We start from the raw sequence: 12356 nt of genomic DNA, 5'->3' as shown, positions 1-12356 counted from the left end.
ACATATTTGTAACACAAATGCAGCATCTCAAGTCACAAGCACAGTTCAAAAGGACATGTGTGCCCCACACTAACTCAAAACCAAGGTTGCCTCTAGGTCCATCTGGGGTCGATTCAACAGCAAGATGCAGAAAGTGTGTTTCACATTAACACTGTCAAGTTGTTTCTCATGTCCTCTTGTCACCCTGAGCCTGTTTTAGGGATATTGAATTACTTTGTTCTTTGCCTCCAAAAAGGAATATTTAATTGTCAATGTAACATTTGAGGCTAGCCTGTTTGGTAGTTTGCTTTGGGAGTACCTGGTTTACACATACTTAAACAAAAACATAATAAATCTTATGTAAATCTTAAGCGTGGTGGTGGATTTGAAAGAGGCTCAAATGGAAATTGGGAAAATGGTTTAAATATGTAAAATACTGTCAAACACAAAGAGTCCAAAATAGGATGTGGGTTTAGGGTGAAATCTGTCCATACGTTTTTGGCCAGTTCTTTCTAGAGAGTTTGATTCCTGACCCTAAGGTTGTGGGTTTGAGTCTCAGGTTGGCAATACCATGACTGAGGTGCCCTTCAGCAAGGCACCGAACCCCCAACTGCTCCCCGGGCGCCGCAGCATAAATGGCTGACCACTGCTCCTTGTGTGTTTTCACGGTGTGTGTGTGTGTTCACTGCTGTGTGTGTGCACTTTGGATGAGTTAAATGCAGAGCATGAATTCTGAGTATGGGTCACTATACCTGGCTGTATGTCACTTCACTTTCACTTATCTGAGATCAAATCTTTAAAAAAAAATTAAAAAAAACAGTGATTAGGATCCAGTGTGGCAGGAAGTCAGGTACACCTCACTCACTGTGCCAGCTTCTGAGGGTTTCCAGGCAGAAGCAGAAAACCCAGGAGTAGAGCTGCAGTGATTCACTGGATGAAAGAATGGAAAGACAAGGTTAAATGAGGTGGGAGAGACAGGCAAATGAAAATAGGTGAGTATGTCATAAGCATACATGTGAAAGAGAAATGTACAGTAAAAAACTGGCAGCTGAGTTTACCCGAAATTCACAGTATTACAAGATGGCATAGTGGTGCCTGTTTTAAAACTTATAACTGTATATTTAAGTGATATAATGATAACATTCCAAGCTACTTGGACTAAAAAAATATATACATAAATCACATTTTTACCTTTAAATATACTGATAACCATCATAATAATGCAGGGCACACAATCATTACTGTAGATGTGCACAGAGTCATACACACAACAAAACAGCATCAGGGAAACAAACACAACGCTAAAATTATGCAATAAATATGAACTAAATAAAAGAAAATGTAACATAAAACATCCTAATGTACATTACTGATGACAAAATAAGAATAAACAAAACATATCATATACATAAACACATAATGATACGTTATGCGTCTCTTCTGGGAATGTTCTTTTACAGGTTTTCTTTCTAATTATAAGGTAATTCATAGTGTTCATTTGCAAAATTAGTAGTTTAGTATTTCAAATCAGAATTCCATGTAATACAACATTAAAATATTAAATTTTTCATGTGATAACACATTTAACCAGTAATATCATTTTACTGTTTTTCTGTGAAAGTGATGATACATTTTTTAAGTAAAAAAAATATATATATATATATATATATATTTTTTAATGTAAAATTGAAAGTGAAAGAGAACTGATAAAAAAATGCTGGTTACAAAAGTTATAAAGAAAACATTAGTCATAATGAAAATGAGTGAAACATCAAATATCAACTGGGTAATTTGAGCAGGACAGACCTAACAGACCTGAAAGTTATTGAAAATCATTTGACTATTAATCACCAGCAGCTGGCTATTTCAACAAGTAAAACATTACATTTTGTGAAAGACTAATACTAGAGAACAATCCACAATACCTGCTAAACTTGAAAACTTTACCTTGAGAACTTTATCTAAATTCTATAGTTTATAATTTACCTATAAATACATCAGCAAAGTGTGAGACGATTTGTATTAGTATGTTTTCCCAAAGGGGAAAACCCTGCTCTGGATTGTTTAAATACATCTGTTCCTCTGAATGCACACGTGTATCAGCTTGTTTCCTGATAAATGAGAATTACGCACTGATATTAGCAAATAACTGACAACTTTATGTGCCAAAATCCAGAAATTCTGCACACCTCCTCACTTCGGGAAAGCAAGAACATTTGTGACCTGCTACTCAACGACAGACATATTCCTGTACCTCAAAACGGATGGAGAACAGAAGAAACAGATGAGGGACAAAGGACTATATTCTTGAGAATCCTCTTCAGTTTGGCTGTAAGAATGTGAGTTTAAGTAAAAGGATATCTAAGACAGGAACAAATGAGCTAAAATCCTTCTCAGGGTTTATGCTTATCAAATTAGTATTATAGAAATGATTAATTATTATTAACTACTTGTGTAATAAGTCCAATAATAAAAGACCTCCAACAAAAAAATAAATAAAATAATAACTAATAGCTGAATAATAACACAAGTAAATATTTAGTATTGTCAGGATGTCAGAAAACAACATGTTTGAAACATGTTTCGTCATTGTTTGCTTCTCTTAATTTAGCCAGCATATGCTCTTGTTTTGTTCCCTGTCAAGTCACCGAAAGACCGTAACTGAAGTGACTCTAAAGTGAGCAAACATATGGCGAGCACAATTCCACAGAAGAGTCAATGCCTCAGAAGACAAACAACACACGCTCAGTGACTCAATATCTCACACCTATTTTTAGACACACAACACTAAACCGAATGTCCCTCTGAAAATCAGAGAGAAATGTTGCTGCAGTGATGTTCCAGGTTCAACAAGGATGCTGGTCCACAAACATGTCCTATTTGGGCAAATCGATTCAAAGAGTGTTTACACCAACTGAGGCCATGTTGTGAACCAAAGAGAACAATTCTGCTCTCGAAAGAAATCATCTGTATATCTCCCAGACCTTCTCCTGTAGCTCCAACCCTAATAACACACCTGAACCTGAGCTGATCTGGGTCTTCAGACTCACTAGAAACTTCCAGGCAAGTGTGTTGGAGCTACAGGATGTTGGACCTCTAGAAGGAGACTTGAGATCCAACCATGATACACTGTTTTTATGATAATTGTTTATTATGATTTAACTGATCCCTTTTCTATTTTAATACTTTTCAAAATGTAATTTACTCCTGTGATGGCCAAAAACTGAACATTCAGGCATGTTTTATGATGATCAGTGTTGAAAACTATTTTTTAGGATTCTATGAAGAACATGAGTAATTTTGGTATAAATAGCAGTTTAAAGAGGAAAAATTAGCCCTTTTTTGAAATACCCTTCAGCTTTGGCATGAAATCTCTGAATCGAAATCGTTGTTAAAACCCTAAATCACTATTTTTTTTTTTCTTGAAGAGCAGAGGTTTTTGATTTCAGGTCAAGCGTCTAAAATAGAGATATCAGCATTTGGACAGTAACAGGACCCTAAAGAATCTGACAATCAAGGGAGTCCAAATCTAATCTAACTTAAATTCCTAGCAACTACATTCCAAAGCAGTCATTGAATCCAATTTTGTCTAACCGATTTTGTCTAAAAGAGGGAAGAATCAGAATGCCAGGTCCTTTGTCTCTAGCATCAGCTGTAATGGATAAAGTGTGGTTTAGGTTTTCCAGTACATTTTTATTATAGTCAGAAACAGGTTGCTCATTTACCCCATGCTTTATGTCCTAAAAGTCAGTCATGTAGGAAAACAACTGTTAAACATGACAAGAGATGTTTAAGAAGGTAATGAGCATTACTCAACAAAATACAGAGGCGTGACTTTGCAAAAATGAAAAGGCCAAGATTCTTGATGCCTGGAGTGCTGGCCATATGTGAAGATGCTGGAGAACAGAGCCTTTAAAGTAATTGTAGACTTTTGATTCTCAGAATCAAAAAAACAACAAATTGGTTTGGTCAAAAAGTTGATGCTGAAGCAATTCAAAGTAGACAAGGTATTACTTATGGCCATATTGTAGATGACTGATGGAGATTTACCACACAAAGTGTGTTAACTAAGAGGAAAACGTGGAGTGATTGAGTGGCTAGTTGAATGGAGATAGATGGCTCAATGATAACCCCCACTACCAACTGGCTTTGTGGGGGGCAGTGCTATTAGCATGTCCATGTAACAATAAATCGCCAATCCCACACACACACAAACTCACGCACATCCTCGGTGGTTCACAGTAATGATAGATGGGCCCCTTCAAGCCTGTGTAGGAACAGGGGTGTGTGTCGCTGTCAGTGTTCAAATTAAACCCGAGCCCCTCCCAGAATCCCTCCCAAACACCTTGACTGAAGGGGAGGACACATAGAGAGCACACAGAGGAAGCCAGAGTTTTGTTTCTGTAACCTTTGACTCCCGGAGCCCATCAATAACCTCCCAGCAGCACTGAGAGAGGGAGGGTGGGCTGCCATCCATCTTCATTGGAGGAGAGGAGAACGTGCGCTCGCTGTCTCTCCTCTCTTCCCCTATCACTCCATCTTCTCCCACACTCTCACTTTACTTTCACTCACAACCTTTTGTCTTGTCAGTTCTCTCTCCTTTAACATTCGGGTTGTCTCCTGTTATCTCGATGTTGATGTACAGGAAATCAGATATACAAATTGGCAGAGTTGAGATTTTCACCTCAACTAAAATAAACCGAACCAACTAGAAATGACAGTGAAACCAGTTTCTGCTTCTAAATTGTTCTTAGAACAACAAAGCACTGAAAACTATTAAAATAAGGTTTATATTTATATAGGTTGTTGAAAGAAGTCTTTTGTACTTGCCAAGGCTGTATTTACTTGATCTAACAGTAAAATTGTGAAATATTATTTCAATTTAAATTACAATATTCAAATAGAAAACCGTTAATTCAATTTATTGTAATATACTCCTGTGATGGAAAGTGAAAGTGACATACAGCCAAGTATGGTGACCCATACTCAGAATTCGTGCTCTGCATTTAACCCATCCAAAGCGCACACACACAGCAGTGAACACACACACACCATGAACAAACACCCGAAGCAGTGGGCAGCCATTTATGCTTCGGCGCCCGGGGAGCAGTTTGGGGTTCAGTGCCTTGCTCAAGGGCACCTCAGTCGTGGGATTGCCAGCCTGAGACTCGAACCCACAACCTTAAGGTTAGGAGTCAAATTCTCTAACCATTATTCCAGACTTCATTCAAATATGGAAATTTGAACATTTCTTATTATCATTTCTTATAAGTTAAAAACAGTTGTGCTGCTTAATATTTTGTGGAAACTATGATAATTTTTGGGGGGGTTTTAAGGATACTTTAATGAAAAGAAATTTCAAAAGGACAATTTTTTTTTAAATTGAATTTTTTTAACATTGTAAAAGTCTTATGTTTGATTTAATTTAACACATCATGGCTTAATAAAATAATTATAATATTTTTACCATATTTTTTATTAAGGTTTTCTCGGGTCTTACACTAAAACCAGGGGAACAGGCAACAATAGGATGTATGTACATATGTATGTACATAAACCACTTACACTTCCCTAATTAAAGTTAAGGTGCTTATTTGACACATTGCTGACTTATTACAGATGATCAGTTTAATAATCAGTCTTATTTTTACACTGGGGTTCATCTATCTCAATGCAAAAATAAGTATGCTGTCAACATCAAATACAGCTTTGATCAGTTTGCCAAGTGATTGTTGGTCACTGTCCTGGTACTGAATGGATAAACTGCGGCATAGAGAAACAGACAGACTGAGATTAGTTCACAGATCACCATATTTCCATAATCAGTCAGATATGATGCCGTGGCAGACACTATGCAAACATCAAGCCACTGTTCTTCCCTCTTCTGCGTTTTCATCTGACCCATTTGCAAACACACTCACAGATTTTAACAATAACTTATATAAAGGAATATAAACATGCAGTTTTTTTTTTAACTCTCTTCCGTAAGAGACAAAGATCAATGGATGACATGCTATCAGCCCTCGCCATCGCTGGCAAACTGCTTTTATCTGTTTCATTTATTTTTTTCTTCCTTTTCTGTTCTGGACAAATGTTTATTCTATGCTCCCCTGCACGCTATGTTGTCTCTCTGTATACTGAGACAGTAGTGAGACAGCAGTGACCTCACCTGACCTCTGCTGCTTCAGACACACAAAACAAGGCCACTTTTACTAGATACATTCAATGTCTTTCCTAATGGAGGAGTTAGTAAAATAAATATTTCTAAAGTGAATTCATTATCAGATATCAAAAATACTGAATTACAATGTACCTCCATTTATCTTTGGTTGTTTTAACATTTTGACTATATTCTAAGGCAATACGGATCTAAACGTAAGGTCTGCCTCAAGAAATGTTTGTACACCTAACAGACACAAGCATAAACAGTATGATATTTCCACACATTGCTCTACTGGAACTCTTAATATGTCCTGATAAAAAAAAATTGGAGTAATTTACTGTAATTGCTGACCAATTTTGTGTTTGTGGAAAATAACATTATAATTATGTGCAACAGATTTACTTAATGGGAATTTTCTACTTTACAAAAAATAAGAAACATGACGTTATTTTTCTTGCACTGACATTTTACATTTTTTAAACTATTAAGTTTTTAAATTTTTATATTTATACATTGTCCAGGACTTTTAACTGAATCTGAATGTCTTCTATATTTATGACTGTGTATTTAAATGTCGGTATGTCATGTGTAACTTCATGTTGCTTTGTACCCTGAGTCTTATCTCGGCCAGGTCGCGGTTGCAAATGAGAACCTGTTCTCAACCGATAAACCTGGTTAAATAAAGGTAAAATAAAAAATATATATATAGCTATATAGTACTAACAACTTGGAATTCTGCAATTGCATGATATAATTATTAAATACACATATATAGTTCATTAGTATTTCCGAGTACTTACATAAAAATTAAAAATGTGATATAAAAAAAGTATTTATAATAATTAATAATTTGCCAATTATTCCTTAATTATTCCCTAAATGTGCATGCAGAAGAACATGATCTGCAATGTTTTGTAAAATACATTATTTATCGGTTTCATCCAGATGTGTTTTTGTAGCACAACCCGGGATATCGCAACATCTGTTGAAGCAAGAGATACATCTGTTTCTGGCAGATCATCCGTCGTCGTCTTCTTTATAATGGCCCATTTGAGGACAGAGGACAATCTTTTTGTTCTACTAAAAACAACATGCAAATGTGAAGCCTGATCTTGATCACATCTTCTCTGTCATCTCTTTCCTTCTCTCTAACACACGCACTAAACTCAAATCTTTAACCATGTAAAACAATGTAAAAGTCTTTACTGTGATGAAGTTAATGTGTGCCTGCTGAAAAAAAAAAGAAAAAAAATATATATTACAGTCCCTCAACTTTTCTGAATGGAGGTATACGTACCGTATTTTTGTACCATATGTGTGGTATTTTAGGTCAGGCTTAAAATGTGATACTCAGGAGGTCCCCGTTCCTTTTTTCTATCCTTTGAGAGGTCCTTAGCTTGAAAAAGGTTAAATAACATACTCAATGAATGAATGTGACTAAGTCATCTTGAACTCACACTGGATGTGAAGTCACCGTTATCCGTGGACGACCAGCATAAAATGCCAGCCAATTGAAGGGTTATAGAAAACTTTCCAAGAGGACTGCATCACCAAATTCCCTCACCATGGGTTATATGACAAAAGTATAAATCATTCAAGCAAGTCCTTTCTCTTGGACCGTAAGAAGAAACAATTAATCTTCAGTTTTACATTTGGCTCAACAGGGCCGTAACTGCCAGAACTTCCGAACTCCGCCATCGGTCCCGGGGCGCTGAGATGGGCAGTAGGAGGCAGGATTCATCATCCGGTTATAAGCTGGCACTGCTCGGTTCCTGAACCCCAACAAAAAGCCTGTCGCGCTCAAGTGAGCCCCAAAAGATTTGTTTTGCCCGACTCGCTCAAAACATGTGGGAGATCAACAGACCCGGAGGGCCACGGTGTCTCGTCTGAGAGGATGAAGGAAAATGTGTTTGTGGTGTGGTCACAGTTCAGTAACGTTCTCCACACACAGACATAAATGGTGGTGGCAGGGGGCATCTCTCACTGCATGATGGGACAGTGATCGCACAAAATTGGATAAGGCAGGTTTTGTGCCACAATGAAAAGGCGGAAGATGGACTAAGATAAAGTGGAAGGAAAGGAAAGAGTTGTGCACATCCAGCAGTTCTAGGTCATCTGAGGTCTCATCAAAAAGTCATGGACCACCATAAAGCTCCACTGCCCTGCATTCATATAAACATTTTGAGGCAATCAGAGCCACTGACTCCTGGACAAGTGTTATTAACAACTTAACCTTTAAAAAAAAATTGTTAATTGAAATAAAGCTGACAAAGTCAAATTAAATATTAAAGGGTTAGTTCACCACAAAATGAAAATTCTGTCATTAATTACTCACCCTCATGTCGTTCTAAACCCGTAAGACAGGGGTGTCAAACTAAGTTCCTGGAGGGCCGCAGCCCTGCAGAGTTTAGTTCCAACCCTGCTCCAACACACATACAATTTAGCTTTCAAATAAGCCTGAAGGACTTGATTAGCCGGATCGGGTGTGTTTAATTAGGGTTGCATCTAAACTCTGCAGTGCTCCTGCCCTCCAGGAACTGAGTTATAAAACCCTACAACAATATCACTTCCCATCTACAGAAAAAAAACTAAAAATTTCCCATCAAATAAAAGACCAGACCCAGACTTCGATAAAATAGTCCACGTGACATCGTTCCCAGGTCCAGAAGTGTTATGTCTTCCGCCATTTTGGAGAGTACCCAAGAACATACTGGACCATTTGGACGTAATCAGCGTTGTTTACGTTCGGGGGAAAGCACGAGCATGAATGTAATCTGTGTAATGAGCATTATATACACTTAGGGGAAAGCTTTTGTATGCATTGTAATACTCTCTAAAATGAACAAATAAATTACTTAAGAAAAAAGAACGATTAAATAAATTAATTTATTTTTTCTTTCTTCAAAACAATTTTTTTTCTTATTTTTTTGTAGCATCGTAAAACTGAAGTTGAGCCACTGATGTCACATGGATTGTTTTACCGATTAATTTACTATGTTTCTGGACCTGGGAACATTTCAGTTGCGTTGCTGTCTATGGAGGGTCAGATAGCTCTCTGATTTCATCAAAAATATCTTAATTTGTGTTCTAAAGATGAATTCCTATGAGTTTGGAACGATATGAGGGTGAGTAATTAATGACAGAATCTTCATTTTGCGGTGAACTATCCCTTTAAATTAAATGCTACCTTGGCAACAAAAATTGACTAAAATAAGTTGAAGTAATAAAATCACTAAAATTGAAAAGCTAAACAGAAATAAAAATGTTAAACAATAATGTATAAATCACATGAAATGCTAAAAATGAAACAAATTAAAAGGAAAACCCTTTAAAATAATAATAAAAAACTATTTTAAAATATTAATACTATAATGACATACAAATAATAATAATAAAAAAAAAAAACTCTCATGACCCTGTTTCCAAACTGAAAGTAAAATGCCATTCAAATTACAATTCAGATGCAAAATAAAAATACACATTCTCGATTTATTATTTGTTGGCATTTGCTGAATTTATTAGTATTTTAATATTCATCAGTGATTTAATATAACAATCTGTACAGTGCATCTCTCTGGAGTCAGTACTGTTCTCTACAATCAGAGCTGTCTGCTAAGGCTGAATGTTCTCATGCACGCTCGCGTTCACCCACCAGCACATGTCCATTCCCTGGTCATACGTCTAAGACCAGGTGCTGTGCGGGGAAAAAAAACACACACACAATCAATTATAGGCATGGAAGAAAATTCAAGGCTGAATCCAGAAGACAGCTCAAAATAATTTGACATGGCACTCGTTCTGTCCCTAAAAATGAAGAATTCCCTTTATCATTTAATGGTTTTGCATCCATTGTAAGGGACAGGCTTCAAACACATCTTTTGTGTCAGTAAAATTGGAAATGAAAAAGAAAAAAAAGCAAACTACTTTTAAACACAACAATCTCTGCCACCTAAAACTCTAAGGTCAATTTGAAAAGAAAAACAATATTGCACCCTCATTCCTATTAGAGAAAATATCAAAGTTATGGGAAGACGAAACTTTTTAAATACTAAAAGCAATTTCTATTAGGTTTTAATGTACAGCGGTGTAAATAAACTCACATGACTGTATAAATGTGCTGACATTAGCCTGCTGTAGTTTGTTCCCCTACCTTACACATCTTCAGTCAGTTTTGGCATTGAATACAAGAGACAAAAGCCTCTATTCTGCATATCTGAAGTCTAGTCAAAAAACACCAAACCTTAATCTTAACCTGGTCATTTTCAAGATGATAGTAAACTAATCATCTCTAAAACTGCCACAGAGCTGTTGTTCTTTAAGGTACTGTATTAAGCTATAATCTATGTCTTGGCTGTAACAGACTAAAGCTCAAGTATGTCTAGTATACAATTACTACACATGAAAGATTTAACAAGGGCAGTAACTAGATTCCCTGTATTGAGAACTTCCCTCATTATAATCAGCACTCAACTGAACCTTTGACCCATCTGTGCGAATATTCATTTATATTCTAACACATATTAAAGGGATAGTTAATCAAAAATTATAATTCTGTCATCGTTTAGCAACATATGCTCCAAACCTATGAATATTTTTGATACAATAATTACACTTACAATAATATCACCTTTTGTGTTTCACAGTGGATAGAAAGGATTGGAATGAAGGGAGGGTGAGTAAATGATCAATTTTAGGGGAACTATCTCTTTAAATTTGATCTGTTAGAAATTATGACACCAATATTCAAGTCTAGTTAGTGTTCCAAGTTTTCCTTTACCTTTGCAGCAACTGAAGTAATATCCACAATACAGTATAACTGTAGTTGTCAAATTCAAAAATGAGATAATACTATGAGATAAATGTAAATTGTGTGACAGGAGAACAGTCCTTTTGTAAGATGCTCAATACAAGACAATAAAAGGCAACCAAAACCTGTCTTAAAGAGCAAAATGTGATGTGTTCAGGTAGTCACATAGGAAGACATGGATACCACATCACACAGGCACGGGATGGTTTAGCAGGTGCACCTTTCAGAGAGGTGCGTTTATATGTGCATGTCAGTGCAAGTGTCTGAGTGGGAATAGAACAATACGTCCAACTAATGGAGGTGTGCAAGCACAGTCCACGCAGTCTGGTGGCAACTCATCAGGACGAGGGGCTGCGTGCTGATGCGATGGCTTTCTCAGGCCTGGTTGGTGGCGATGAGATTTCTCAGCTGTTTGACAACGGTGTCTATGAGCTTCTGCTTGTCCCGTTCGTTTTTACGGAACTGAGCAAACATGTTGTTCTTGCGGCTGGTGTCCTTCATCCTGCACACAATGAATGAAGCATAAGAGATCATTAGATTGCAAAAACAGGAAAAAAATTGATTGGATTCTTCCACTTGGACACTCTTGTATCCTCAGAATTAAATGCTTTTAACTAAATCAGAACAAAGAGAGACCAAACAGAGAAAGCCAAACCAATCCAAATTCGTCATTCATATGACCTGAATGAATATGAAACAAGAGGGCATCATGTCGGTCACAGGGTGCTGCACCACTAAGGAGCTCGAGGAAGGGCACAGAGTTTCACTGTGTGGTTAAGAAAGGCGCTCCATATGGTGTTCCATGCAGGAGCCTTGGAGCAGTCCTGCATGGAGATTCTAATGAGCCTGCTCACTTTCCTGCCACTTGTGCCAAACGCCTCCTCACAATACCCTAGATAACACAGACAAAACCCCCACACACCCCTCACATTCAAAAACACAAAAAATCCCCAACAACCCGGAGTTTGACAAAATACTGAAGTGACCCATCATCATTAAGGAAAGAAAAAAAAAGAAAAAAACATTATTCTATTCTGTGTGGTCTGTAGACCTCAGCCTGAAAATTTCAAGGGGGCAAATTATGAAAAATAGTATTTTCTCTTATTTCAAACTGAAAATTGGCAACCTTTTTAAGCTAATCGTCAACAAAAACACTTCCAATTCAAAAGTATGGGGTCGTTACATTTTTGGTTTTTTAACGATTCTTAAAGAAGTCTTTTATAATCACCAAGGCTGCATTTATTTGATTGCAGTAAAATGGTAATATTGCAAAATATTATTACTTGTTTTAATACATTTTAAAAATGTAATTGATTTGTGATGGCAAAGCTGAATTTTCATTGTCTTCAGTGTCATATGGTGCTTCTGAAATCTATATAATATACTGATTTAGTGCTCAAAAAACAT

General features: G+C 36.6%; 2 protein-coding genes across 6 annotated transcripts in view; both read right to left on the bottom strand.

Annotated features, from left to right (window-relative positions):
• The window catches only part of LOC109084074 (cytochrome P450 26B1), a 29268-nt gene extending 21619 nt beyond the window's left edge, over nt 1–7649 (bottom strand). Inside the window, exon 1 of the mRNA XM_042727435.1 lies at nt 7440–7649. The gene's annotated coding sequence lies outside the window, so the exon portion shown is untranslated. The remainder of the gene's footprint in view (nt 1–7439) is intronic.
• Nucleotides 7650–9634: 1985 nt separating this feature from the next.
• Nucleotides 9635–12356, bottom strand: part of exoc6b (exocyst complex component 6B) — a 98215-nt gene continuing 95493 nt past the window's right edge. For all 5 annotated transcript variants that reach the window (XM_042727427.1, XM_042727429.1, XM_042727432.1 and 2 more), the window contains one exon: nt 9635–11451. In XM_042727427.1, the coding sequence (XP_042583361.1) occupies nt 11325–11451 (127 nt within the window). In that variant the 3' untranslated portion in view covers nt 9635–11324. The remainder of the gene's footprint in view (nt 11452–12356) is intronic.

Source organism: Cyprinus carpio, chromosome B7, assembly GCF_018340385.1.
Source record: "Cyprinus carpio isolate SPL01 chromosome B7, ASM1834038v1, whole genome shotgun sequence".
Classification (NCBI taxonomy): Eukaryota; Metazoa; Chordata; class Actinopteri; order Cypriniformes; family Cyprinidae; genus Cyprinus; species Cyprinus carpio.
Note: the sequence above shows the minus strand (reverse complement) of the source record. Positions and strands in the feature narration are given on the sequence as shown.